Source organism: Entelurus aequoreus, linkage group LG14, assembly GCF_033978785.1.
Source record: "Entelurus aequoreus isolate RoL-2023_Sb linkage group LG14, RoL_Eaeq_v1.1, whole genome shotgun sequence".
Lineage (NCBI taxonomy): Eukaryota > Metazoa > Chordata > Actinopteri > Syngnathiformes > Syngnathidae > Entelurus > Entelurus aequoreus.
This window is the reverse complement of record NC_084744.1, coordinates 24,526,890-24,554,709: the sequence shown is the minus strand read 5'-3', so window position 1 is coordinate 24,554,709 and position 27,820 is coordinate 24,526,890. Positions and strand designations below refer to the sequence as shown.

Genomic DNA, 27,820 nt, shown 5'->3' with positions numbered 1-27,820 from the left:
ATAGATATACCGGCCCCCCAGACACATTTTTTTTCTGTAAATTTGGCCCCCGAGTCAAAATAATTGCCCAGGCAGGTACTGCTGTCACAAGGAAAACAATGAGTAATGCACTCCACCTGTATGCACACTCACCACACGCAAGACAGCATTGCTGAAAAAAAGCTTGTTTAAAGTTTGTCGAACAACATTCCGACAGGTCAGTTAAATACTGGGAGAATATAGTCAGGTTTTATGAGAGAAAAATTTAACTTTCTGGATGTCAAAAAGTACGCACTTTTGCACGCTGGGAGGGGAAATAGCATTATTCTAAAAACACCATACCAACAGTGAAGTTCTGGGGTGGGAAGATGATGGTGTGGGCCTGCTTTTCAGCAAATGGTACTGGTAAACTTCACATTATTGAAAAAAAGGGATGAACGGGCAAATATACCAAGACATTCTCGACACAAATGTGTTGCCATCTACGAGGAGGGTGGACATTTCAGTAGGACAATGATCAAAAACAAACTGTCAAGGCAACTCTCAATTGGTGTCAAAGAAAAAAGGATAAAGCTGCTAGAATGGCCCAGCCAAACCATTCACTTGACTTGAGTTCATTTGAAAATCAATGGAAAAAACTGAAACTTAGGTCTGTAAAAGAAGTCCCCCGAACCTTCTGGATTTGAAGACTGTTTGTGTGGAGGAATGGGCCCAAAGTAACACCACACCAGAGCACATGCAACTAGTTTCTCCAAACAGGAGGCATCTTGAGGCTGCCATTGCAATGTCACTATTGCTTAGTTAATATGCAGGTTACGTTTTCTTTATTTTCAAGACTATTTACCTTGTAGATTGTCACTGAAGGCATCAAAATTATGACACCTGTGAAGTGAAAATCATTTCAGGTGGCAACCTCTTGAAGCTCATCGAGAGAATGCCAAGAGTGTGCAAATGGTGGCTATTTTGGTTTTCAGTTATTTTTTGGTTAAGTACATAACTCGACATGTGTTCATTCATAGTTTTGATGCCTTCAGTGACAATGTACAATGTAAATAGTCATGAAAATAAAGAAAACGCATTGAATGAGAAGGTGTGTCCAAACGTTTGGCCTGTACTGGAAATGGAGTGTTTTTGCCAGAGGTTTTCTAATGTTTTTTTATAGGCAGAGTAGATGATTACCGCTTTTTTATCCGCCTTGTGGGCTACTATCAGTTTTTAATATTTAGAATGCTCAGAAAAGGGAAATATGTGTCTCACATAAGGATTGTGGATGATGGGTAAAATTCTCAGTTCCACTTAAAGCACAAAACAGTGGTGTTGTTTCTCATAACTGTAAGGTTGAGGTTGTTTACCTGGAGCTGGCTGGTGATGTTGGCTCGAACTTTTATCACTTGCTTACTTGTATGCCAAGTATTTAATAAAACTTGTCCAAAGAAACTCATCTTCTCTTTGCTGCCAACCTTTAACTTTCCAAAAATGTTTTTCACTGTCTGTAGTAAAAAAATAAAAAAAAAAGGTTCAGTTTTTACATTAGAACATGCATATTAGATAGCAATTCACATACCTGTGTAAATGTGCCCCCCACAAACCCCGTCCAAATCTCCCCAAACTTGTCACATTTGTTTGTGATGCAAACATTTTGGTTTGTGCCGTTATGGTTTTTAAGTTATTCTAAAAAACAATATCTGACTAGTGATGTCATCCCCACCTTTTCCAAATCACTCCAATTAAGTTATTAACGTTTTATGGAGATGGTTATGAGTCATAAAATGTTAACTTAAAAATTATAACAGTTTGATCAAAACATTTTGCAGCACATACGATTGGAACAAGTTTTGGCAGATTTTGACATGGTGTTAACAATGTTAACTTTGTGCTCCTACAGTGCTCAACGAAAATGTTTGCGGCACAAGTTTCGGGTGATTTGGACAAGATGGGGGGGCTGGATTACTTCATTAGTCAGAAAATGTACAAAACCCAAAACCAGTGAAGTTGGCACGTTGTGTAATTTGTAAGTAAAAACAGAATACAATGATTTGCAAATCATTTTCAACTTATATTCAACTGAATAGACTGCAAAGACAAGATACTTAATGTTCGAACTGAGAAACTTATTTTTTTTGCAAATAATCATTAACTTAGAATTTAATGGCAGCAACACAGTGCAAAAAAGTGGACACAGGTGCATTTTTACCACTGTGTTACATGGCCTTTCTTTTTAACAACACTCGGTAAATGTTTGGGAACTGAGGAGACACATTTTTGAAGCTTTTCAGGTGGAATTATTTCCCATTCTTGCTTGATGTACAGCTTAAGTTATTCAACAGTCCGTTGTCGTATTTTACACTTCATAATACGCCACACACTTTCAATTGGAGACAGGTCTGGACTATAGGCAGGCCAGTCTAGTACCCGCACTCTTTTACTATGAAGCCACGTTGATGTAACACGTGGCTTGGCATTGTCTTGCTGAAATAAGAAGGGGCGTCCATGATAACGTTGCTTGGATGGCAAAATATGTTGCTCCAAAACCTCTATGTACCTTTCAGCATTAATGGTGCCTTCACAGATGTGTAAGTTACCCATGTCTTGGACACTAATACACTCCCATACCATCACAGATGCTGGCTTTTCAACTTTGCGTCTATAACAATCTGGATGGTTCTTCTCTTCTTTGGTCCGGAGGACACGACAGTCCACAATTTCCAAAAACAATTTGAAATGTGGACTCGTCAGACCACAGAACACTTTTCCACTTTGCATCAGTCCATCTTAGATGAGCTCGGGCCCAGCGAAGCCGGCGTTGTTTCTGGGTGTTGTTGATAAAGGGCTTTCGCTTTGCATAGTAGAGTTTTAACTTGCACTTACAGATGTAGCGACCAACTGTAGTTACCGACAGTGGTTTTCTGAAGTGTTCCTGAGCCCTTGTGGTGATATCCTTTACACACTGATGTCAGTTTTTGATTCAGTACCGCCTGAAGGATCGAAGGTCACGGGCATTCAATGTTGGTTTTCAGCCTTGCTGCTTACGTGCAGTGATTTCTCTAGATTCTCTGAACCTTTTGTTGATATTTTGGACCGTAGATGGTGAAATCCCTAAATTCCTTGCAATAGTTTGTTGAGAAATGTTGTTCTTAAACAATTTTCTCAGGCATTTGTTCACAAAATGTTTGTGAATGACTGAGCATTTAATGGAAGCTGCTTTTATACCCAATCATGGCACCCACCTGTTCCCAATTAGCCTGCACACCTGTAGGATGTTCCAAATAAGTGTTTGATGAGCATTCCTCAACTTTCTCAGTCTTTTTTGCCACTTGTGCCAGCTTTTTTTAAACATGTTGCCGGCATCAAATTCCAAATGAGCTGATATTTGCCAAAAATAACAAAGTTTTCCAGTTCAAACATTAAATATCTTGTCTTTGCAGTCTATTCAATTGAATATAAGTTGAAACAGATTTGCAAATCTGTATTCTGTTTTTATTTACCATTTGCACACATTTGTATTTTACAATAACTTAAAAACCGTAAAGGCACAAATGAAACATTTTGCATCACAAGCGATTGGGACAAGTTTGGGGAGATTTGGAGATAGTGGGCGGGGCCAACTTCACACAGGTTGTTGACATCCATGATGTAGAACTATCTGGCTTTCAGACTTTTAAAGATTTTACTTGATTGTTGAAGGTGGCAACACAGATCTCAGAGTCTGATGGGAAAGCTTCTGTGTTGAAGGGATGAATCAGTGCAGCGCAAACCTAAATATTGTAATAGAAATCACATACTTACTGAGTACAGTAAATCACAACTCACATTTTGCTCTATGGATGATTTAAATACACTTACAAACGAGTTTGGTGGTCTATATCCAATGGTGAGAGTGTGAATGAGCTCTTTGTTGCTATGAAAACCAGCTCTCGACTCCAGCATGTAAAGTCCTTTCAGGAGATCCACAGTGAAAGTCTCCATCAGGAGAAGCCTTTGAGGAAAAGTCTGGAAAGGCTGTCTGTGCAAGAATGGAATGCTATCACAATCATCCGGAAAGTATTCACGGCGCTTTACTTTTTTCTACATTTTATGTTATAGCCTTAGTTCAAATTGGAATACATATATTTTAGTCTTTAAAATCCTAATCCTAAAGTTAGAGATGCTACATCAGTAGAAGCATTTAAGTCTCATCTTAAAACTCATTTGTATACTCTAGCCTTTAAATAGACTCCCTTTTTAGACCAGTTGATCTGCCGTTTCTTTTCTTTTCTTTTCTACTCTGCTCCCAACCCGGGGTGGACCGCTAGCCTGTCCATCGGATGGGGACATCTCTACGCTGCTGACCTGTCTCCGCTCGGGATGGTTCCTGCTGGCCCCACTATGGACTGGACTTTCGCTGATGTGTTGGACTTTCACAATATTATGTCAGACCCACTCAACATCCATTGCTTTCGGTCTCCCCTAGAGGGGGGGGGGGGGGGGTTACCCACATATGCGGTCCTCTCCAAGGTTTCTCATAGTCATTCACATTGACGTCCCACTGGGGTGAGTTTTCCTTGCCCGTATGTGGGCTCTGTACCGAGGATGTCGTTGTGGCTTGTACAGCCCTTTGAGACACTTGTGATTTAGGGCTATAAAAATAAACATTGATTGATTGATTGATTGATAATGACAATGTGAAAAGGATTCCTTAAAAAATTTTGCTAATTTATTACAACTAAAAACTACAACACATGTACATAAGTATTCACAGCCTTTGCTCAATACTTTGTTGTTGCACCTTTGGCAGCAATTACAACCTCAAGTCTTTTTGAATACGATGCCACAAGCTGGGCGCACCTATCTTTGGGCATTTTCGTCAATTTGTCTTAGCACACAGGTATCAAATTCAAGGCCCGGGGGCCAGATCTGGCCCACGACATCATTTTTATCTGGCCTGCAAACACCTGGAAATTATATGTGTCAATAAAGTACTTATTTTCTCACTAACTGTAATGGATTGTTTTCATTTTGACAGAAAAATTATATGTACTGCTTGAAATTGCTTACATTTTAAACTTTAATAGTATACAATATTGCAACAAATATTACAGTATATTATCACACTTTCCAAACATGTTTTTGTCTAAATAAAAATACTTAACTTTACAGCAAACTGACCATCAAATTAATAAAAATGACAATAAATTTTACGTTGCGCTATACAGCATATTACTGTAAATTGAAAAAACGATGACTTTTTTGCGTAAAAATTTGACCGAGCTGCCTGTTTTTGACTGTAAAATCTACGGTAGTTGTTTTTAACGTGTACTACTGTAAATGAAAAAACGGTACATTTGTTTTTACGGTAGAAAAACTGGCTGCTAGTTACCAGAATAAAAAAAAGAACTTGTACTGTTTTTCGATTAACAATATAATGTTGTAAAAACCAATGTAAATTTAACACAAAAATTCTGGCAACTAAGCTGCCAGCTTTTCCCGTAAAAACTCCCCCAAAAAACAGTAGTACTGTTTTTCCATTTACCGTAAAATGTCGTAAAAAAAACAACAACACAATTTTACAGTAAAATTTTGTAAATGTAAAGTTTTTACTGTGAAATCGACAGTCTTCTTAAAAAATATATATAATTAATATGGGTTATAGTTGTATAGCGCTTTTCTACCTTCTAGGTACTCAAAGCGCTTTGACAGTATTTCCACATTCACACACTGATGGCGGGAGCTGCCATGCAAGGCGCTAACCACGACCCATCAGGAGCAAGGGTGGAGTGTCTTGCTCAAGGATACAACGGACTTGACGAGGTTGGTAGAAAGTGGGGATTGAACCAGGAACCCTCAGGTTGCTGGCACGGCCACTCTCCCAACTGCACCACGCCGTCCCCATTAATTAATAATGAAATCCAGAGGCAAATTCATACATTACTCGCTGTTACAAGCCCCCCTGATGGCAGCCATAACTACCATGTGGCCCTCAATGAAAACCAGTTTGACATTACTGTCTTAGCAGGATGGGAAGCGTTGGTTTTTAAGAACAATTGTACATGTGAGGTATTGAGCAAATGCTGTGACTACTTATGTGTTATTTTTAGTTTTGTATTTCTAATAAATTTGCAAAAAAAATTCAGAAAACCCTATTCACATTGTCATTATGGGGTAATGTCTGTAGAATTTTGAGGACAAAATTTAATTTATGCCATTTTGAAATAATGCTGTGACATAAAACAGGGGATGCAAAACAGTATATACTGTATATTTGTTTTTAAAGTGCAATACATTTTCATAACATGGTCACTACTGCCTAGTTTCTCTTGTTATATTCTTATGTTTACTGTTATATTTGTATTCTTATTGCTGCTTTTTATGTTTATTCTTATTGTAATATTTTCTATTTTATTTCCATTTATACCCGCATTATTTACTTTTTAAATTTGTTCTCAATTCTGTACACTGCTGCTGGAATTAAAATTTTCCTGAGGGAACGCTCCTTAAGGAATCAATAAAGTACTATCCATCTATCTATCTATCTATGTAAAATGTGGAAAAAGTGAAGCACTGTGAATACTTTCCGGATGCACTGTATGTTCTTTACATGGGAATCATCATATTAAACAACAGGTTACAAAACAACACCTGACACAGACCTAAGATGGAGCAATGCTGTTCGTTGGTACATCTTCTTGTCCTTCTTCAGTTCCTCCAATGTTCCTTCCAACTCAAACTCCATGGGGCCCCTCTTTGGCTCCCACAAGGTCACCTTTATAATCACTTGTCTCTTCTTCAAAATCTTAAATAACAGAGTTAATAAATGTTTGCAAACAGGACAAGCATACACACATCCACAGTTGTCGTTTTCACCTTGTCAACTGTGTTCAGGGCGGCGACCAGGCTGACGTTGTGTTTGCCATAGCTGGAGGACATCTGCAGGGTAAGGCTGGGTTTCAAGCTCTCCAGGGAGATGTCTCCTCTTAGAGGAGCAGTCCAGAGTGAGCTGAGCGAGCAAAAGGCTTTCATGTTTCGCTTTGCAACCGTTCCTCGCCCTTCTGCCTGTTGAATGAGGGATATAAAGTTTGTACTTCAGCTGAAATGTTATATTCGAGAGAAGAATAAAACCGATGCCCTGCTGAGTGATGTGGGAGCAGTTTGTGACAATGAGTTTTGAATGTGTTCTGTGCAGAGTTGCCTATACCGACTGATTAAGAATGAGAAACAACTACCGTATTTTCTAGAGATGTCCGATAATGGCTTTTTTGCCGATATCCGATATTCCGATATTGTCCAACTCTTAATTACCGATTCCGATATCAACCGATACCGATATATACAGTCGTGGAATTAACACATTATTATGCCTAATTTTGTTGTGATGCCCCGCTGGATGCGTTAAACAATGTAACAAGGTTTTCCAAAATAAATCAACTCAAGTTATGGAAAAAAATGCCAACATGGCACTGCCATATTTATTATTGAAGTCACAAAGTGCATCATTTTTTTTAACATGCCTCAAAACAGCAGCTTGGAATTTGGGACATGCTCTCCCTAAGAGAGCATGAGGAGGTTGAGGTGGGCGGGGTTGGGGGAGGCGGGGTTGAAGCGGGTGGTGGGGGGGGCGGGGCGGCGGGGGCTGTATATTGTAGCGTCCCGGAAGAGTTAGTGCTGCAAGGGGTTCTGGGTATTTGTTCTGTTGTGTTTATGTTGTGTTACGGTGCGGATGTTCTCCCGAAATGTGTTTGTCATTCTTTTTTGGTGTGTGTTCACAGTGTGGCGCATATTTGTAACAGTGTTAAAGTTGTTTATACGGTCACCCTAAGTGTGACCTGTATGGCTGTTGACCAAGTATGCTTTGCATTCACTTGTGTGTGTGAAAAGCTGTAGATATTATGTGACTGGGCAAAGGCAGTACCTTTAAAGTTTATTGGCGCTCTGTACTTCTCCCCACGTCTGTGTACACAGCGGCGTTTTAAAAAGTCATACATTTTACTTTTTGAAACCGATACCGATAATTTCCAATATTACATTTTAAAGCATTTATCGGCAGTCCGATATTATCGGACATCTCTAGTATTTTCCGGACCATAGGGCGCACCGGATTATAAGGCGCACTGCCGATAAGCAGGTCTCGTCAGGTCTATTTTCATTTAAAAAGCGCACCGGATTATAGGGCGCATTAAAGGAGTCATAGTATTTTTTTTCTTTCTAAATGTTAAACACTTCCTTGTGGTCTACATAACATGTAATGGTGGTTCTCTGGTCAAAATGTTGCATAGATTATGTTTTACAGATCATCTTCAAGTCGCTTTTCCAATGCGCCGTTTTGTGGGTGGTCTTAATTTACGTGGCTCACCTTCGACAGCGTCTTCTCCCCGTCATCTTTGTTGTAGCGTGCAAGGACGGGAGTGGAAGAAGTGTCAAAAGATGGAGCTAACTGTTTTAATGACATTCAGACTTTACTTAAATCAATAACGGCGCAGCATCTTCTCATCCGTGGCTCACTAGTGTCCCGTGAAAAAACGTCCGGCCGGAACTCTCTAATAACTCAAGTTCCTTGGGTGAATTATGTAAACTCACATGTTTTAGCGCTTTCATGGCGAGTTTACTGACAGATATAAGAAAGAACTTTACACTACTTTATATTAGAAAAATGGCAACAGCGGAGAATGAATGTCACATAAAAGAAGGTAGAAGCTTTACGACTACGGTGTCGGCACGGACTACAAAGGCAGACACACGCAAATTTTCAGGACTTGTGCAAATCCCAAATACACATCAACAGGTACCAGAGGTAAGAAAAGTTGCTTTTGCATAATATTGCAAAACAAAACGCCAGATAATGTCTTACTTTATACACACACCATAATAATACTTGTATGTTGAAGCACAGTACAATCCATCAAAAGGTGCGGCTTCGTAGCTTACCAAAGTCGTACTAAAACATTTTGATACATTTTTGAGCGTTGTGTGTAATGTTCTGTTTTTTCAATGGAACATATAAATTGTTGGTGTTGTTTACTTGAGTCATATCGCAGTCTACACGTATCTCTTATGTGTGACTACCATCTACTGGTCACACTTATTACACCATGTAGCAAATAAAATAGCTTTGAGGTCGATAAGCACAACCAAAATTATTCCGTACATTAGGCACTGTCGAGTTTTGAGAAAATGAAAGGATTTTAACTGCGCCTTATAGTCGGAAAAATACGGTACTCACATTTAGGGATGTCCGATAACATTGGCCGATATTGCGAGATACCGAATCATATCTGTGGGGAGGCGGGGCCGGCAGACCGACAGAGAGGCGTGCCCCGCCGGGGTCGACTCCGAGATGGCGGCGAGGAGGCGTGGCTGGCAGTCCGACAGCGAGGCAGGGCTCCAAGATGGCGGTGAGGGGGCGGGCCAGCAGCCAGGCGGGGCGCGCCGAGATGGCGGCGAGGAGGCGTGGCTGGCAGTCCGACAGCGAGGCAGGGCTCCAAGATGGCGGTGAGGGGGCGGGCCAGCAGCCAGGCGGGGCGCGCCGGGATCGACGCGGCAAACGTTATCAGGTGCGTGGGTCGCCCAGCTGGGCACAATCAATTAATCTCCTTGAACTGTGTAAAAGGGTGACAGCCGTAAAATTGGGGAAGAACGTGGCGGAGAGAGTTGGAGAGCGAGTCGGAGAGAAGAGAGTTGGAGAGCGAGAAGCGGATGCTGAGCACGAGAGGCAGAGAGCCCAAGGAAGACGACGACGTGTGAAGCTGAAAAGCAAGCGGAAGAGCGAGCAGGCACGCGGAAAAGCTGAAAAGCGACCCAACGAGAGACGCAGCTTTATTGAAAAATAAAGAAGTCAAAACCTGCTCGCAGCGATGTCTGTCCTTGATGGTCCTTGGAACCCACACGACGGCTTGAAGTCTGTCACAATATCATATCCGTTTTTATGCCGAAAATGATAAGGTAGCGCTTGGATTTTGGCGCCTGAGTGATGAATTCACCAAACTGCAGCGTGCGCTACAACGCAACAAGCTTGCTTTCTCAATCAAGCTCAGTAGCTGGTGGTAGTAGATGTGTAACGATTTGTCGAAATTGTTAAAAAAAAATCAACAAAATAATTTGTCACCAACAAATTCACTTGTCAATAGTAGTCGGGGAAGTATTCAGTCCTGTTTGTCTGCAAGGAAACGAACATGCACGTGTCAGCACAACTGGTGACCGGCAGCAACAGGAAGATAATGGGAACATTTTCACCTTAAACGCCTCAAAGAGATGAATAACATCTGTGATGCGGTAGTATAAAGCGGAGGCATGTCGGACAACTGGAGGATACGATTTTTGACTCTAGTCTGTAAGATAGTTAGCTTTTTGGCTAACTAGCTAAAACAAAGAAACTACCGTAAATTCCCAACTATACGTCGCTACTTTTTTCCTACATTTTAACTGTGCGGCTTATTTAACGGTGCTTCTAATTTATGGATTTTTCTCTGCTGAGGACTGTAAAGCAATATCCATCCATCCATTTTCTACCGCTTATTCCCTTCGGGGTCGCGGGGGGCGCTGGAGCCTATCTCAGCTACAATCGGGCGGAAGGCGGGGTACACCCTGGACAAGTCGCCACCTCATCGCAGGGCCAACATAGATAGACAGACAACATTCACACTGACATTCACACACTAGGGCCAATTTAGTGTTGCCAATCAACCTATTCCCAGGTGCGTGTCTTTGGAGGTGGGAGGAAACCGGAGTACCCGGAGGAAACCCACGCAGTCACGGGGAGAACATGCAAACTCCACACAGAAAGATCCCGAGGCCGGAATTGAACTCACGACTACTCAGGACCTTCGTATTGTGAGGCAGACGCACTAACCCCTCTGCCACCGTGCTGCAATAGTTTTCACAAAAAAACAAGCAAACACACTGATGAGGTGTGTTATTGTTTGAGCTACGGCGCCATCTTTTGGATGAGTTGGCTCACTTGAGGTGCTGCTATGTCCTATTTAGCCAACCGTAAGTAGAAGTGCTGTTCAGTCTTATCTGTCCATATATTGTCCATATCGTTCCTACTTGTATGGATTCTCCATTCGTCACTCAAGGCAAAAATTGTTAGCTTTACAATTGAACTAAAACAACTCTTATTTACCAAACCGTCCCATGTGTGATGTCTGTAGTAGGGTTTTCATGCATATTTTCTAGCGTTGTTAGCATTAGCTAATATGCTCAAACGTTTACGAGTGTATGTGTTAGTATTATTAGCTTACAATGGCATTCTTTTTGTATTGTGTCAGTTTCACTAATTCCTAATTCACTAAAATGTCACCGTGGAGTTATTGAGTCTGTTTAGCTGATTGGAGAGCTAGCTTTTGCAGCTAGTGAGTCCATGACGATGACTTCTGTTTTGTTTGATCAGCCGTTTTAGTGCCGTGTTACAGACACGGTTTGGAAACAATTAAGGTATGTAAATAAACATTTGCAAAAAATCTTGAGTAAATAACTCATTACGCAACATATACATCTGAAACTTATAGTCCTGTGTGGCTAATAAATAGAAAAGCATGTTTTCCCTTACAATTTAGTGGTTGCGGCGAATACTGAAAACGGTGCGCTCTAAACTCCAGAAAATACAGTATGTTGCATAAAAGATAACTTGAACTATCATTTTAGCCAAAGTATGACGGCTAAACTTTGTCTATATACCTGTGTGCAGCTTTTTAAACACATTATGATCCCAAAATGCACTTTTATTTTTAAAGAAGATACATACTGTAGCTTTGGAGTTTTATTGCTGCTATTTTGACTGTCCTTTGTTTTTTATAAAAATGTGATCATTTGTTTTGTCAGCATTTTGCCTAATTTCCTTGCTCTTAAATAGACAAACCTTTTATTTTTTTCGCCGTTTAACAAGCAGAACAGTTAATGTATAAATAAATATTTCTGAATTAAGATGTCATCTGCGTTAGTTAGCACAGGCCTGTCTGCTTTTTATTGCAGTGCATGGTTTTCGGGCTATGGTACCCATTTTCTACCTGACTACTTAGCTCTCCAGTTCATTCACTCGACGCCAGTTGATTCCTGATCATTCACCCTTCCAATTGTGCCTTTGCTCAATACTCTGTTGATGCACCTTTTGTCAGCAAATACAGCCTCAAGTCTTTTTGAATACAATCTCACAAGCTTGGCACACCTATCTTTGGGCAGTTTCGCCCATTCCTTTTTGCAGCACCTCTGAAGCTCCATAAGATTGGAAGAGAAGCGTGGCTTTTCATCCAGGATGTCTCTTTACATTGCTGCATTCATCTTTCCCTTTATCCTTCCTGCCGCTGAAAAAAAAACCACAGCATGTTGTTGCCATCACCATGCTTCACTGTAGGGACGTTATTGGCCTGGTGATGAGCGGTTTCCCCTCCCAAACATGACACCTGACGCCAGAGAGTTCAATCTTTGTTTCATGAGACCAGAGAATTTTGTTTCTCATGGTGTGAGAGTCTTTCAGGTGCATTTTGGCAACATTTTTACTAAGAAATGGCTTCTGTCAGGCCACTACACCATACAGGCCAGATTGGTGGATTGCTGTAGAGACGGTTGTCCTTCTGGAAGGTTCTCCTCTCTCCACAGAGGAATGCTGTAGCTCTGACAGAGTGACCAACAGGTTCTTGATCACCTCCCTGATGAGACTCAGTGAAGCATGGTGATGGCAGCATCATGCTGTGGGATTTTTTTTTCAGCAGCAGGAACTGGGAGACTAGTCAGGATAAAGGGAAAGATGAATGCAGCAATGTACACAGACATCCTGAATGAAGACCAACGATTCCCATTCAACCTGATTGGAGCTTAAGAGGTACTGAAAAGAGGAATGAAAAAAAAGCTTTTCCAACTGTCATTATGGGGAATTGTGTGTGTGTAATTTTGAGGACAAAAATGTATTTATTCCATTCATGAATAAGGCTGTAACATAAGAAAAAAAAGCGCTGTGAATACTTTACGGATGCCCTGTATGCTGTGGCTGTGAAAATATTTTATTTGTAATTATGATTCCTACTTCGCAGAAATAATTTATCGCGACCAAATAACCAATTAACAACGTTAAGGGATTACTGTATTTTCCGGACCATACGGCGCACCGGATTATAAGGCGCACTGCCGATGAGCGGGTCTATTCAGGTCTATTTTCATACAAAAAGCGCACCGGATTAAAAGGCGCATTAAAGGGGTGATATTATGATTTTTATTTCCGTGGCTCACCTTTGGCAGCGTCTTCTCCCCATGTACCAAAAAAATAGCTTCGAGGTCGGTATCCATCCATCCATTTTCTACCGCTTGTCCGTTTCGGGGGTCGTGGGGGGTGCAGGAGCCTATCACAGCTGCATTCGGGCGGTAGGCAGGGTACACCCACAACCAGAATTATTCTGTACATTACACCGGGTTATAAGGCGCACTGTCGATTTTTGAGAAAATGAAAGGATTTTAAGTGCGCCTTATAGTACGAAAAATACGGTATTGTATCCGTTGATAGTGGTATCTTAAAGGCCTACTGAAATTAAATGTTTTAATTTAAACGGGGATAGCAGATCCATTCTATGTGTCATACTTGATCATTTCGCGATATTGCCATATTTTTGCTGAAAGGATTTAGTAGAGAACATCGACGATGAAGTTCGCAACTTTTGGTCGCTGATAAAAAAAAGCCTTGCCTGTACAGGAAGTAGCGTGACATCGCAGGTTGAAAGGCTCCTCACATTTCCTCATTGTTTACACCAGCAGCGAGAGCGATTGGGACCGAGAAAGCGACGATTACCCCATTAATTTGAGCGAGGATGAAAGATTTGTGGATGAGGAACGTGAGAGTGAAGGACTAGAGTGCAGTGCAGGACGTATCTTTTTTCGCTCTGACCATAACTTAGGTAAAAGGGCTCATTGGATTCCACACTTTCTCCTTTTTCTATTGTGGATCACGGATTTGTATTTTAAACCACCTCGGATACTATATACTCTTGAAAATGAGAGTCGAGAACGCGAAATGGACATTCACAGTGACTTTTATCTCCACGACAAAACATCGGCGAAGCACTTTAGCTACGGAGCTAACGTGATAGCATCGGGCTTCACTGCAGATAGAAATAAAATAAATAAACCCCTGACTGGAAGGCTAGACAGAAAATCAACAATACTATTAAACGATGGACATGTAACTACACGGTTAATGCTTTCTAGCCTGGCGAAGCTTAACAATGCTGTTGCTAATGACGCCATTGAAGCTAACTTAGCAACGGGACCTCACAGAGCTATGCTAAAAACATTAGCTATCCACCTACGCCAGCCAGCCCTCATCCGCTCATCAACACCCGTGCTCACCTGCGTTCCAGCGATCGACGGAGCGACGAAGGACTTAACCCAATCATAGATGCGGTCGGCGGCTAGCGTCGGATAGCGCGTCTGCTATCCAAGTCAAAGTCTTCCTGGTTGTGTTGCTGCAGCCAGCCGCTAATACACAGATCACACCTACAGCTTTCTTCTTTGCAGTCTTCATTGTTCATTAAACACATTTCAAAAGGTTCACCCACACAGATGTCCAGAATACTGTGGAATTTTGCGATGAAAACCGAGCTTTTTGTATTGGATACAATGGTGTCCGAAAAATACTTCCGTTTCAACGATTGACGTCACGCGCATACGTCATCATACATAGACGTTTTCAACCGGAAGTTTCGCGGGAAATTTAAAATTGCACTTTATAAGTTAACCCGGCCGTATTGGCATGTGTTGCAATGTTAAGATTTCATCATTGATATATAAACTATCAGACTGCGTGGTCGGTAGTAGTGGACACTATCAGCATATCGTATCTATTGTCTTTCTACAAAAAGACAATATCGAGCATAAAATCAAGACAATATTGAGCGTAAATTAGAACAATCAATTAGCTCTTTTTGGAAAATGAACACCACTTTACTTGGAACAATGTGACAGCTGGAGTATGGAGCTTGAGACCAGCCTCCTTTTCACGGCCCCTGTCCTTGTAGGACGCCTCCAGGATGAGGTTGCGGATGGTCACCCATTTGCTGGCTGTCACTTGAGAAATGAGCTGTAGGGTGTGGCGCCGGTGCTGACTCAGCTTGTGGTAAGTGTAGAAGTAGAGCCAAGGAGTGTCCACACTGAATGTGCCTGAGGAAGTCAAATGTTGCAATCTATTATACAACATTTACATGATTTGAGTGGAGATTACCTTCCCATTTCTTCTGTGGGGTGTCATTTGGGGGGCTTCTCCAGTGTATGCCGGCCACCAGCGGCGTTAGGTTGTTGTAATTGATTTTGATGTGAGTGCTGCTCTCTGTCCCAAGCTGTCCCAGGTAAGAGTGCAACAGCTGGGTGCGATAGTTTAAATCTTTCTCTGGAACATGGAGATTGAACTGGAATCAAATCAGAAAAATTTCAGTATTTTGCACTCATCAAGGAAAACAAGTTATGTAGTACCTCAACATATGAGCCTAATTAGTTCCGTGACAGAGCTCTTCACTCAAAACACTTCTGTCAACGTCTGTCATTGTAGTTAATTGAAATCAATTGAATTAGTGCTTGTCCCAACCCCCCAAAAAACCTCAACATTTTAACATCTCTTAAGAAATAAGAAATATTGTATAAAACAATACAATAGACTAACAACTACAATGGTTTTATGAAGTAATGTAATAATAATGTACAGCATTTATCTTCGAGAATAGACTTCTACAGTCCCTCCCTCCAGCTGCTTCTCCGTCAAACACACCATCAGCAGCTTCTACATACTTTCATCGATAAATATACGACATTTAGATATTATTTGAACATTTTTGGCTGATGGTAGACTTAATCTGCTCGAAGTTGGCCACATTCTCTGTCATGTTTTTGATTATTTATTTTTTAATTCAATGAATATCCTCCACTTCTTTTCTCAGCACTGTCCTCCTCCACACTAACTTTGTTCCTTTCCATGCTTGGAAAACAAAGTTATGTCGCTCTCCAGCTATAAGCTAATGCTAGCGAGTAAGACCAGCTATTTTGGTCGGATTTTAATGTTTAGTGTCGGGTTGTCCCGATACCAATATTTTGGTACCGATACCAAACTGTATTTTGATACTTTTTAAAATAAACGGGACTACAAAATATATCATTATTGGCTTTATTTTAATAAATAATCTTATGATACATTAAGCATACATTTCTTATTGCAATCAAATAAGAATTATGGTAATAAATAAGATGAACATACAAGAAAAATGCTCTTTTAGTAGTAAGCAAACAAAGGCTCCTAATTTGGCTGCTGACATATGCAGTAACACATAGTGTCATTTCCCCTTCTATTATTTTGTGTAAGTGTAAGTAACTTTCCAACCTTCATAAAATATTTGCATAACTTTTGGGATGATACATCAAACAAAGTTTTGTCTGAGGAGACAAAAAAAGAAAGGGGGAGGCTACCCAAATAAAAGGACAGTCTAGGATCACGGCTCTCACTCGCAGGCGTGAGCTCAAAGACAAGGAGGGATTTCAGACCGATGCTGCTTTGCTTTACTAGTAAGTACCTGTCGATGCTTAAATCAAAATGATAATGTTAATGTTAGCTATCGGAAATCTGCGTGGTAGCAATAAATAGCCACGAGCGTGATAGTTTGCAGTTCCACGCTGACACGACCAGTCATGCAACAAACTCAAAAGTACTGTATAAAGAAAAAACAATGCGATGATTGCAAACCGCAAATATAAAGTTGGAGTAAAATATGTACCGTATTTTTAGGAGTATAAGTCGCTCCGGAGTATAAGTCGCACTGGCCGAAAATGAAAGAAAATAAAGAAGGAAAAAACATATATAAGTCGCACTGGAGTATAAGTCGCATTTTTTGGGGAAATTTATTTGATAAAACCCAACACCAAGAACAGACATTTGAAAGGCAATTTAAAATAAATATAGAATAGTGAACTACAGGCTGAATAAGTGTACGTTATATGACGCATAAATAACCAACTGAGAACGTGCCTGGTATGTTAACGTAACATATTATGGTAAGAATCATTCAAATAACTATAACATACAGAACATGCTATACGTTTACCAAACAATCTGTCACTCCTTATCGCTAAATCCCATGAAATCTTATACGTCTAGTCTCTTACTTGAATGAACAAAATAATATTTGATATTTTACGGTAATGTGTTAATAATTTTACACATAAGTCGCTCCTGAGTATAAGTCGCACCCCCGGCAGAACTATGAAAAAAACTGCGACTTATAGTCCGAAAAATACGGTAGGTTTCTACTGTCGAAAGATTAGTCATACTGAACCATTGTGGTATTATCGTGTCAGTTTGTACGTACGTGACAGTTTCTGATGATTTACGACACTACGCGCTTGTCCTCATGGTAAATGTGGTCTTCCTTCAGACAAAACACTACCGCTTTGGTCCACTGGCGCCGCCAAAATCAAGCAAAACTGAAAGTGGGGCTTTAATATTGGCTTACTTTCTGTTTGAGCATGTACCAACCACACGTCAGATATAATATAATAATCACTTATTCTTCTGTTGTTTTGATACTTTACTATAGTTTTGGGTGATACCACAAATTTGGGTATCGATCCAATACCAAGTAGTTATAGGGTCATACATTGGTCATATTTAAAGTGCTGATGTGTCCAGGGACATATTTCCTGAGTTTATAAACATAATACAACATTTTAAAAATGAAAAAACATTTTGTGATGATAAAAAATATTGATGTAATCATTGTAGTATCGACAAGTTATGGCTCTTGTACTTGATATCGTTACAATCAATATCTGTGTAGACCTACCCTTTTGTTTACATTCAGGAAGGCTAGCTTGCTGTTAGTGGTTAGCTATTGTATCCTCCTACGGTGTGTAGTGAAGCATGTTTAGCTAGTCATTGTCTTGTAGGGATGATACTTATAAGAAAATTACTTTATCGCCATATAGGCGCGGATTTGTGGTTTAGAAGTAGCTAAAACATTACGAGGAGGTGTTAGCGGTTAGCTATTGTATCCTCCTACGGTGTGTAGTGAAGCATGTTTAGCTAGTCATTGTCTTGCAGGGATGATACTTATAAGAAACGTACTTTATTTATCGCCATGTAGGCGAGGATTCGTTGTCTAGAAGTAGCTAAAACACTAAAAGGAGATGTTAGCTGTTGCTAGCTATGTTTTAAAGCACCACTTACAGAGTGGCGCGTCAGTCTTTATAGCTCCATCTTTATTGTTAGCAGCAGCTTGTTTGCCAGCATTGTCACCGCTGCGTGTATCATGTGAATAAAAAGAAATGCTTTTTTCAAATGCAGTATACCTTTTTTAATTCATTAGCACCGTGGTACTTTATCAGTACCGGTATACCGTACAAACCTAGCTCAGTGTGACATTTGCTACGTACGCCAACTAAGGACTGGGATGCTTGTAACTTAAATGTTTGGTTACAACTTAAAGCCTAACAATTACCTGAGCGATAATTCTTATCTCAAAACACTCTTGAGGTGGGGAACTCTTAAGTTGAGGTAGCACTGTTGTTTTAGCTTGGTAATAAAAGATAGATCCACATTACCTCCAGTGTGTAGCTGGTGTGATTGTGTGTCGACTGGTTTTTGAAGAACTGGCTTAGGAAGAGCGTGCGTTTGTTGTTCATCTCGTCCCAATGTTTGCCGTAGCTCATGTCCACAGAAGATCTAACATGGATGGGGCTTTCCTCGTGTCTGAGGTGGACCTGACAAGAACACACATGTGGCAGATGACCAAAAAGGAAAAAAACTGCAATAAAAAAGTAAAATAAAATGACAGAACATATGGGTGCAGTTACTTTGTGGTTGATATGAGGCGTGTGGGAACAGTAGAACTCATGATCAGCTCGCATTGTGTAGGTGAGGTTAGTGTTCCTCTCTCTCCTCACACTCTGAGACGTGTGGCACTCTTGACGCAGATGCCGGGCATCACCTGCACAGTCAAAGATAGTCCGATGATGGCTCAACTACAAAACCAGGGAAGTTGGCACGTTGTGTAAATCGTAAATAAAAACAGAATACAATGATTTGCAAATCCTTTTCAACTTACATTCCATTTCAATACACTGCAAAGACAAGATATTCAATGTTCGAACTGAGAAATGCTTTTTTTTTTCAAATAATTATTAACTTAGAATTTAATAGCAGCAACACTTTGCAAAAAAGTTGGCACAGGTGCATTTTTACCACTGTGTTACATGGCCTTTCCTTTTAACAACACTCAGTAAACGTTTGGGAACTGAGGAGACACATTTTTGAAGCTTTTCAGATGGAATTCTTTCCCATTATTGCTTGATGTAAAGCTTAAGTTGTTCAACAGTCCGGGGTCTCCGTTGTGGTATTTTATGCTTCATTATGTGCCACACATTTTCAATGGGAGACAAGTCTGGACTACAGGCAGGCCAGTCACTAGACTGGCCTGCGTGTGTGGGGGTACTAACCCCCACACTTATCCTACGAAGCCACGCTGTTGTAACACGTGCAAAAAGACGTTGCTTGGATGGCAACAAAAGTTGCTCCAAAACCTGTATGTACCCTTCAGCATTAATGGTGCCTTCACAGATGTGTAAGTTACCCATGCCTTGGGCACTAATACACCCCCATACCATCACAGATGCTGGCTTTTCAACTTTCCGCCTATAACAGATGGTTCTTTTCCTCTTTGTTCCGAAGGACACGACGTCCACAGTTTCTAAAAACAATTTGAAATGTGGACTCGTCAGACCACAGAACACTTTTCCACTTTGCATCAGTCCATCTTAGATGAGCTTGGGCCCAGCGCAGTCGGCGGCGTTTCTGGGTGTTGTTGATAAATGGCTTTGCCTTTGCATAGTAGAGTTTTAACTTCCACTTACAGATGTAGCGACAAACTGTAGTTACTGAGTGTTTTTCTGAAGTGTTCCTGAGCCCATGTGGTGATATCCTTTGCACACCGATGTCGGTTTTTGATGCAGTACCGCCTGAGGGATCCAAGGTCACAAGCATGCATGCAGTGATTTCTCCAGATTTTCTGAACCTTTGATGATATTACGGATCAAAGATGGTGATATACCTAAATTCCTTGAGAAATGTTTTTCTTAAAATGTTTCACAATTTGCTCACGCATTTGTTGACAAAGTAGTGACCCTCGCCCCATCCTTGTTTGTAAATGACTGAGCATTTCATGGAAGCTGCTTTTATACCCAATCATAGCACCCACCTTTTCCCAATTAGCCTGTTCACCTGTGGGATGTTCCAAATAATTATTTGATGAGCATAGCTCAACTTTCTCTGTCTTTTTTGCCACTTGTGGTAGCTTTTTTTAAACATGTTGCAGGCATCAAATTCCAAATGAGCTAATATTTGCAAAAAATAAAGTTTACCAGTTCGAACATTAAGTATCTTGTGTTTGCAGTCTATTCAATTGAATATAGGTTGAAAAGGATTTGCGAATCATCGTATTCTGTTTTTATTTACAATTTACACAACGTGCCAACTTCACTGGTTTTGTTTTTTGTAACTACGAAAAGTAGGTCATTCTTAAAAGACAGCAGGTCTATAGATTTGAAAAGATTAATTCGACTTGGTAAAAAAACTGACCTCCCAGACCATATTTGAGGCGAAAAGCAGAACTCCACCGTGCTCCTTTGTGCTCCGCTAGCCCGAGCATCCTGCTGCCGACCACACTAGGTAGCAGAAGCTCCGCCTCCAAAGAGTACTGCTTGCTGTGGATGTCCCTCCTGCGCTCCAAGACCACTGCAGACACACGTCAGTTATCAGTCTATTGCCAAAAGAAACACCTGTGTGACAATACAACTGCTGAATCAACAAGTACCGCGAATTCCGCACTATAAGCCGTTACTTTTTTCCTACACTTTGCACCCTGCAGCTTATAAAACGGTGCGGCTAATTTATGGATTTTTCTTTGCTGATGGCAATAATGCAAATAGTTTTCAAAAACAAATACACTGAAAAGGTGCGTTATTGTTTGTGCTATGGCTCCCTCCATTTTTGGGACGAGTTCGCTCAGTGCAGATGCTGCAGTGTCCTTCCAGTTAGTGCTTTCAACCGGAAGTAGAAATGTTGTTCAGTCTTCTAACCGTCTATAGCGTTTGTACTCGTATGGATTCTTCTTTCATCACTCCAAGCAATGTTTGTGAGTTTTACAATGTAATAAAAACTGTTTATATTTATTAAACCCTTCAATTTGTGTTGTCTTTAGGAGTGTTTCATGCATTTTTCTAGAAGCTATTGTAATGTAATCAAGCTAGCGTTAGCTAATATGCTAACACGTTTCCGAGTGTCTGTGTTAGTATGTTTAACTTGCGATGGCATTCTCTTTGTATTGTTTCAGTTTCGTTAATTCCCCAAAACGTCACCGTGGAGTTATTGAGTATATTTAGCTGATTGGAGAGCTAGCTTACCATGAATTGATTAACGTGGACCCCGACTTAAACAAGTTGAAAAACTTATTCGGGTGTTGCCATTTAGTGGTCAATTGTACGGAATATGTACTATACTGTGCAATCTACTAATAAAAGTCTCAATCAAACCTTGGTGTTACACACATGTATGATGACTTCTGTTTTGTTTGATCAACTGTTTTTTATTGCCGCATTACAGGCACCGTTTGGAAACAATAAAGAAAGGTATGTAAATAAACATTTACAGAATCTTTGTATCTGCTGCTTATAAAATCAAAAAATTTGGTGGGTGTGGCTTGTATACCGATGCGCTCTGTAGTCCGGAAAATACGATAATGATAAAGGCAGTACCTGAGAGTGATGCAGGTTCCCTGAACACATTCCTCACTGCGGCCGAAAGGCTCATCTTCCTGCCCAGTCCATGGGTAACATTGGCAGAGAGGATCATGGGATTTCCATTGGCTGCCGTTTTGGCTTCACAGTGATAGCGTGTCCTCAGTTCTGACATGACAGTCTGCTTGTCCACCAAGCCCTGCCGTGGAGAAAATATATTCGAATACACTGGCAGACCAAGATATTGTCACCAATTTAGTGAAATCAAACTTCTTATGTTCGTTTGATATTGTCATGACTGCCACAAGTGGTGGAAAAATGTACTACAACTGAGTACCGCTGCGGCCCATACGGACCACAGCAGAGAAACAGATATTTTTTGGTGGCCCCCTAACAATGGGCCGCGAGTGTGTGGATAAGAAACACTGGTTCAGAGTCGTATACAGTCGTATACAGAGTATGGCCAACTCGGTTTCAGCTGATCTCCTCAATGATTGGTCAAAAGGCACTCGCGTGACTAAAGGGCCCTATTAATGCTACTAACTTTGAGCTAATGCTATGTGTTTGCGGCGCTTCCTTATTAGTATTTGGACATGTAAAAATCCCCTGTTGTGCAGCATGGCCGCTCTACCCGTGAGAACTGTGGAAATATTTTACATCGCTTTCCCAACAACCCGGTAAGAAGAAAAGTATGGGAAGTGAAGGTTCGCCTGTAACACTGGAGAGCCACCGATTACAGCGTCTTGTGCCAGGTAAACACACGACACAACATCTGCGTTTTGTTCCGAAGAGAACACGGGACGGCGTGGCGAAGTTGGTAGAGAGGCAATCGGAGTGTTGCTGGTTACTGGGGTTCAATCCCCACCTTCTACCATCCTAGTCACGTCCGTTGTGTCCTTGGGCAAGACACTTCACCCTTGCTCCTGATGGCTGCTGGTTAGCGCCTTGCATGGCAGCTCCCGCCATCAATGAATGTGTGTGTGAATGGATGAATGTGGAAATACTGTCAAAGCGCTTTGAGTACCTTGAAGGTAGAAAAGCGCTATACAAGTATAACCCATTTATTTATTTATTTATAACACACAGAAGTTAATACAAATAAAAACAGAAGAAATTAAATAAAAAGATGGTTTGACAAAAACAGACTTTCAATTTGAGTAAAACTAAAATAATGCTATTTGGTAGCAGCAGAAGAGAAAGTCAAACACAAATACAAATGGACCAACATTGAAAGAGGAAAATAAACCAAACTGTCGGTGTACTCAAAGATGAGAAAGTGAATATACAAACGTTATGTCTCGTTACGTTATGTTGTAGTACAATTTCTGACCTTTGACCTATATTGCATGTCTAATAAGAATGTACGCTCATTTAATTTCTCTTCTATTCTGTGCCAGTGGGACAAAGGTGAATATGAAGTTGTGCCAACCTGTCTACAGAATGTTTAGAATTTCCAAATGTGACTAAGAAATGCAAGGTTGTTTTGGAACAGACAAAACCAAAACAAAACAATCGTGACGCATTAGATAACAAACAATGACGCACAAGAGACATATAAAAAATGGCAGAAGACCGGAACTCGACAGTGATTTTGGCTTGTGTGTGTCTTGTTTACTCCGGAGTAACATGTGGTCTGTCTGCACGGCCATTCAACCTGCACTTCTGATAATGGGTAAATAAATTTGTTGTACTAAACTACTTTTGTTGCCTGTTTAAGCTTCGGACGATCCACTACACAAATTGGCGTCACGAACAGGATGGTTTAGAAGCTACAGGTCGACAGCCGCTCCCGCTCTCTCTGTCAGGCAGACAGTGTGTTGCACGCGCGCATAACAAGGTAAGCGTTTTGCTTAAAGTGTAAACATTTTCTGCCTGGAGAGAGCCGGATCGATAAGACTAATTGCTGAATCTATTTTTGATAAAAGATAGGTTTAGTCAGGTTCTCCAAAAACAACCTGGAATGGGGTAAATTATGGTTGGATTGAGTTGTTTTATATGTGATCATTTGTCTGTGTGTTTGTTGAAAACTTGTGATCTCTTGTTTTTAACATAAGGGGATTGTTATTAGAATTTTGGTGGTTTGGAGTGTAGAAGCACAGACGATGTGAGACGAAAAATTTCTTTTAACCTCTTCATCCTCTATCGTTGCTGGCAGAGGATGCTTCTTTCTGCAAGTACATCAGAATTAGCCAGAGTTGGACAAAGATAAATTTAAGGCAAGGTTTGCTAACTGGTGTGACATTTGGCCCATATAAAATTGATACGTCTGTGAAAGTGCGAGACACCTGTCTATGTGGAAACTGCAGCGGTCCCTAGTCCTTGTGACTCAGCGTGTAAAAAAGCCTCATATTAGGTGACCATTCAGTGACTCCGGTAAAGGAGATCAACTGAGCCAAGTTGTCACGAATCTGTTTAATGGCTGCAGAATAGACAGGTGGCGTCTCGGGCTCCATATGGTAGAGCTTTGGTGAAACTTGGTGAAACTGTATGGACTGACCAGACATGATGACTGTAGAGCATTGGGTGATTATCAGTGACTCTATGGTGCTTTTATGCTGTTGCCGTGTATTGGTCAGGGTTTAAGACCAGGGGCTGCTCCGCTGAACAGGTTAATCGCCGTTGTATGAGTAATGATGGGACCTGTGTTTGTTAATGAGACGGCCGATTCCACAAAAGCACGCGTGCATTAGTTGTTTATATTGGTCCGGACCAGGGGGGCGTGGTTTGTGGATAAAAATGTGTGTTTTTTTTTATTTATATATATATATCTGCGTATTGTAATAACATTTGTGTAGCACCTGGTTTCTTATCTGTTTTAATTCCCCTCTGAAAAAATCAACCTCTCCCCTCACGCTTTTCTCCCAGCCCCGCTATCTGTAAAAGTTGGGAAATTGTCCAAAATGTGTGTGCGTGTGAGAAAATAGACAAAGTTATGTACAGAAAACACATGAGTGAATGATCCATCCATATAATCATTTTCTTCCGCTTATCAAGAGGTTGGATCGCGGAGGCAGCAGCCTAAGCAGGGAAGCTCCCCCTCTTTGGCGCTGCGAGCGAATTCCAGTCATTTGAATTTGTTTTTAACTATACTGGTGTTTGTGACTGTGCGATATTACAGTTGTTTTACACACTGAGATTTTGAGTACGGGAAAAAAGGCTCTTGCTCGCTGGTAAATTCTCTGTGTGAGTGACTGTGTGACGCATATAAAGAAGAAAAAAAGGAGTCTCAGCTGGGAGACATTTTGAGATAAGAGTGTGTCAGAAGTGGCGAGGCTGTGTGAGTGTCAGCTGTACGAGGCATTGGGCCGAAGAGGTGTGACACTGTTAGCATAGCATTGAGCTAGGTTAGCATTAAGCTAGGATAGCATTGAGCTAGGTTTAAAGAATACAAAAATAAATAAATAAATAAAAAATATATAAACATATATAGTGGACAGCTGTACTCAAATCTGAAGAGAAGGCTGACAGGTTGGTTTTGATAATAGGAAAAATAAAATATACTGTATATGAATAAATAAACATTTAAATATCAATACATACATTTGGACTGGGACATTGAAGCATTGTTAAATTCATTAGTCATTAATTATGTGTGTAATATACTGTATTGATCAGCCTTGCTGCTTATCTGATCCATCCAGTTCCTGTGTGGAAGTTGAGACAAACACACGCACATCATAGAGTAGGACACACTGTAACTTTGAATTAATAGTTATACAACAAATAAATTAATAATATTGAATTTAAATTTGATACAGATAAATTGATTATACATTGACATTTTAATTTTTTTTTAGGAATAAACACACAATAAAATAAAAAAATGGCAGAAGACAGGAACTCGACAGTGATTTTGGCTTGTGTGTGTCTTGTTTACTCCGGAGTAACATGTGGTCTGTCTGCACGGCCAACTTAATTCAACCTGCACTTCTGATAATGGGTAAATAAATTTGTTGTACTAAACTACTTTTGTTGCCTGTTTAAGCTTCGGACGATCCACTACAATGTCACGTTACGTTATGTCACGTTATGTTGTATTACGTTATGTTATATTACATTATGTTATATTACGTTATGTTGTATTACGTTATGCATGTTATGTCGTGCGTCGCGTGCGTTGCGTTATGTCGCGTTACGTTATGTCGCGTTACGTTATGTCGTGTAACGTTATTTTACGTATATTAAGTTGTGTTGCGTAACTTTATGTCGCATTACGTTATGCCACATTATAACATTACTACGTTATTTTATATTACGTTATGTCGAGTTACATTATGTTGCGTTATGTTATATGTATATCACGTTGTGTCGCGTTATGTTATGTCACGTTATGTTATGTTATGTCGCGTTATGTAATGTCGCATTATGTAATGTCGCGTTATGTAATGTCGCATTATGTTATGTCGCGTTATGATGCTTTATGTTATGTCGTGTTATGTTATGTCGCGTTACGTTATGTCACGTTACGTAATGTCGCGTTACGTAATGTCGGGCTACGTTATTTTACGTATATTACTTTGTGTCGCGTTACGCTATTTCGCGTCACATTATGTTATATTAAGTTATGTCACGTTATGTTATATTACGTTATGCCGCGCTACGTCATGTTATATTACGTTATGCCGCTATACGTTATGCCGCGTTACGTTATGCCGCTTACGTAATATAACGTGTTATGTTATGTCATGTTACGTTATGTCGCGTTGCGTTATATAATATAACAAATATACAACAAAGTGTCAAGAAATACATAAAAAATTTATAAAGCAAAATATGTTGAGGATCAATAATCACTCAATATTGTCTACTGCTCGCCAGTGTTACCATGTCTGAGATATTGTGCTGAAATATGGGGAAATACGTACAAAGATACACGTATTCACTTATGTTACAAAAAAGAAAGATCAGTTAGAATAATACAGAATGAGTGATACATACAGTGATTACAAATAGTTGACATACTTCACACAAGGCCTAATTTCTCCGAGATTTTTGGTCGAAAGTTAATGAAGATTTTTGCAAAACGAGGGTAATACGTTTTGGTTTTTTTGTAGTTCTGTGTATTTCCTTAAGTTTATGGCGTGTAAAGTAAACACTGCAGGGATGTAGCAGCAGAGTGTGTCAAATACAGCGGCAAAATTCTACTTTCAAGAAATAAAAGCATGTTTTATTGTAAGTTTATTAGTTGGAGTATGTTTAGAACTATTTATAGACTTATTATTTCGGTTTATTTTCTCAGAAAGACTAATGTCAAAACAACAGATTTATACGCTTTTGCTATCTAACATCTTGAAATTGCAACTGCATGCAAAGTCTACTATATAATAGTTGCAAATGACTCAGAAGTTGGGAAGAACTATGCAGTTATTATCAGCTCACTGTTAAATGTTAAATAAAAAATAGATTTTGTCATTATACAAATTGACAGTTATTAATATATATATAAACACACAGAAGTACCGAAAATTGGTATCACTATTGATTCTTATGTACCAGGATTTGGTACTGTATCGATTCAAATGTGAAAGGCACCCATCCCTATTGAGGGGTGTAACTAATAAAGTGTTTTTTTTGTTTTTTTATCTATACATATCAGTGCTCAATATGTAGTATTTATCACTATTTTTTGTTTTGAATTTGGTTTTATATATAATGTTATATGTATATAAAAATCTGTACTGCAACAACGTAATTTCCCCATTATGGGATTAGTAAAAGTACTGTATATCCTATCCTATCGTAATATTGTGACAAAGAACTTACCATCATATAATAATGAACGCCATCAATTATCAGCTCGAGTTTTGCAGTCTTTAAACTCCTCTCTTGTTCAAATTGGCCTGACAAAGCAAAGCATCACCATCATCACAACAGCAGCCAAGCAAATATTGTCATAGCCAGTTAGTTACACTAACCTTGCATGAGGATACTTTTCAGTGGATGAGATACCCTGACTAGGAATCTGCGAGGATTAAAGGCAAGGTCAAGCGACATGTCCCTGGGGATAGATGACTTTGGGGTAGCCAGGAGTAGGTGGATGGATGCCTCTCTGGGAAGCCAGGTGTCTTCCTGAATCTAAAGACATTGACATTTGAGAATTTGACACTTATAGAAAGAGATG

General features: G+C 40.1%; 1 protein-coding gene across 2 annotated transcripts in view; it reads right to left on the bottom strand.

Annotated features, from left to right (window-relative positions):
- Positions 1 to 27,820, bottom strand: part of LOC133664564 (uncharacterized) — a 192,145-nt gene that overhangs the window by 116,443 nt on the left and 47,882 nt on the right. Inside the window, exons 17-29 of one of the 2 annotated variants that reach the window (XM_062069281.1) lie at positions 27,615 to 27,774; positions 27,463 to 27,539; positions 21,718 to 21,898; positions 20,543 to 20,698; positions 18,763 to 18,896; positions 18,511 to 18,669; positions 15,152 to 15,335; positions 14,879 to 15,090; positions 6,820 to 7,008; positions 6,606 to 6,748; positions 3,823 to 3,982; positions 3,651 to 3,734; positions 1,332 to 1,469 (exon numbers count right to left, since the gene is read on the bottom strand). In XM_062069281.1, coding sequence (XP_061925265.1) covers positions 1,332 to 1,469; positions 3,651 to 3,734; positions 3,823 to 3,982; positions 6,606 to 6,748; positions 6,820 to 7,008; positions 14,879 to 15,090; positions 15,152 to 15,335; positions 18,511 to 18,669; positions 18,763 to 18,896; positions 20,543 to 20,698; positions 21,718 to 21,898; positions 27,463 to 27,539; positions 27,615 to 27,774 — 1,977 coding nt within the window. Of the gene's footprint in view, positions 1 to 1,331; positions 1,470 to 3,635; positions 3,735 to 3,822; positions 3,983 to 6,605; positions 6,749 to 6,819; positions 7,009 to 14,878; positions 15,091 to 15,151; positions 15,336 to 18,510; positions 18,670 to 18,762; positions 18,897 to 20,542; positions 20,699 to 21,717; positions 21,899 to 27,462; positions 27,540 to 27,614; positions 27,775 to 27,820 lie in introns of both variants that reach the window. The other variant, XM_062069282.1, reaches the window with a different exon arrangement.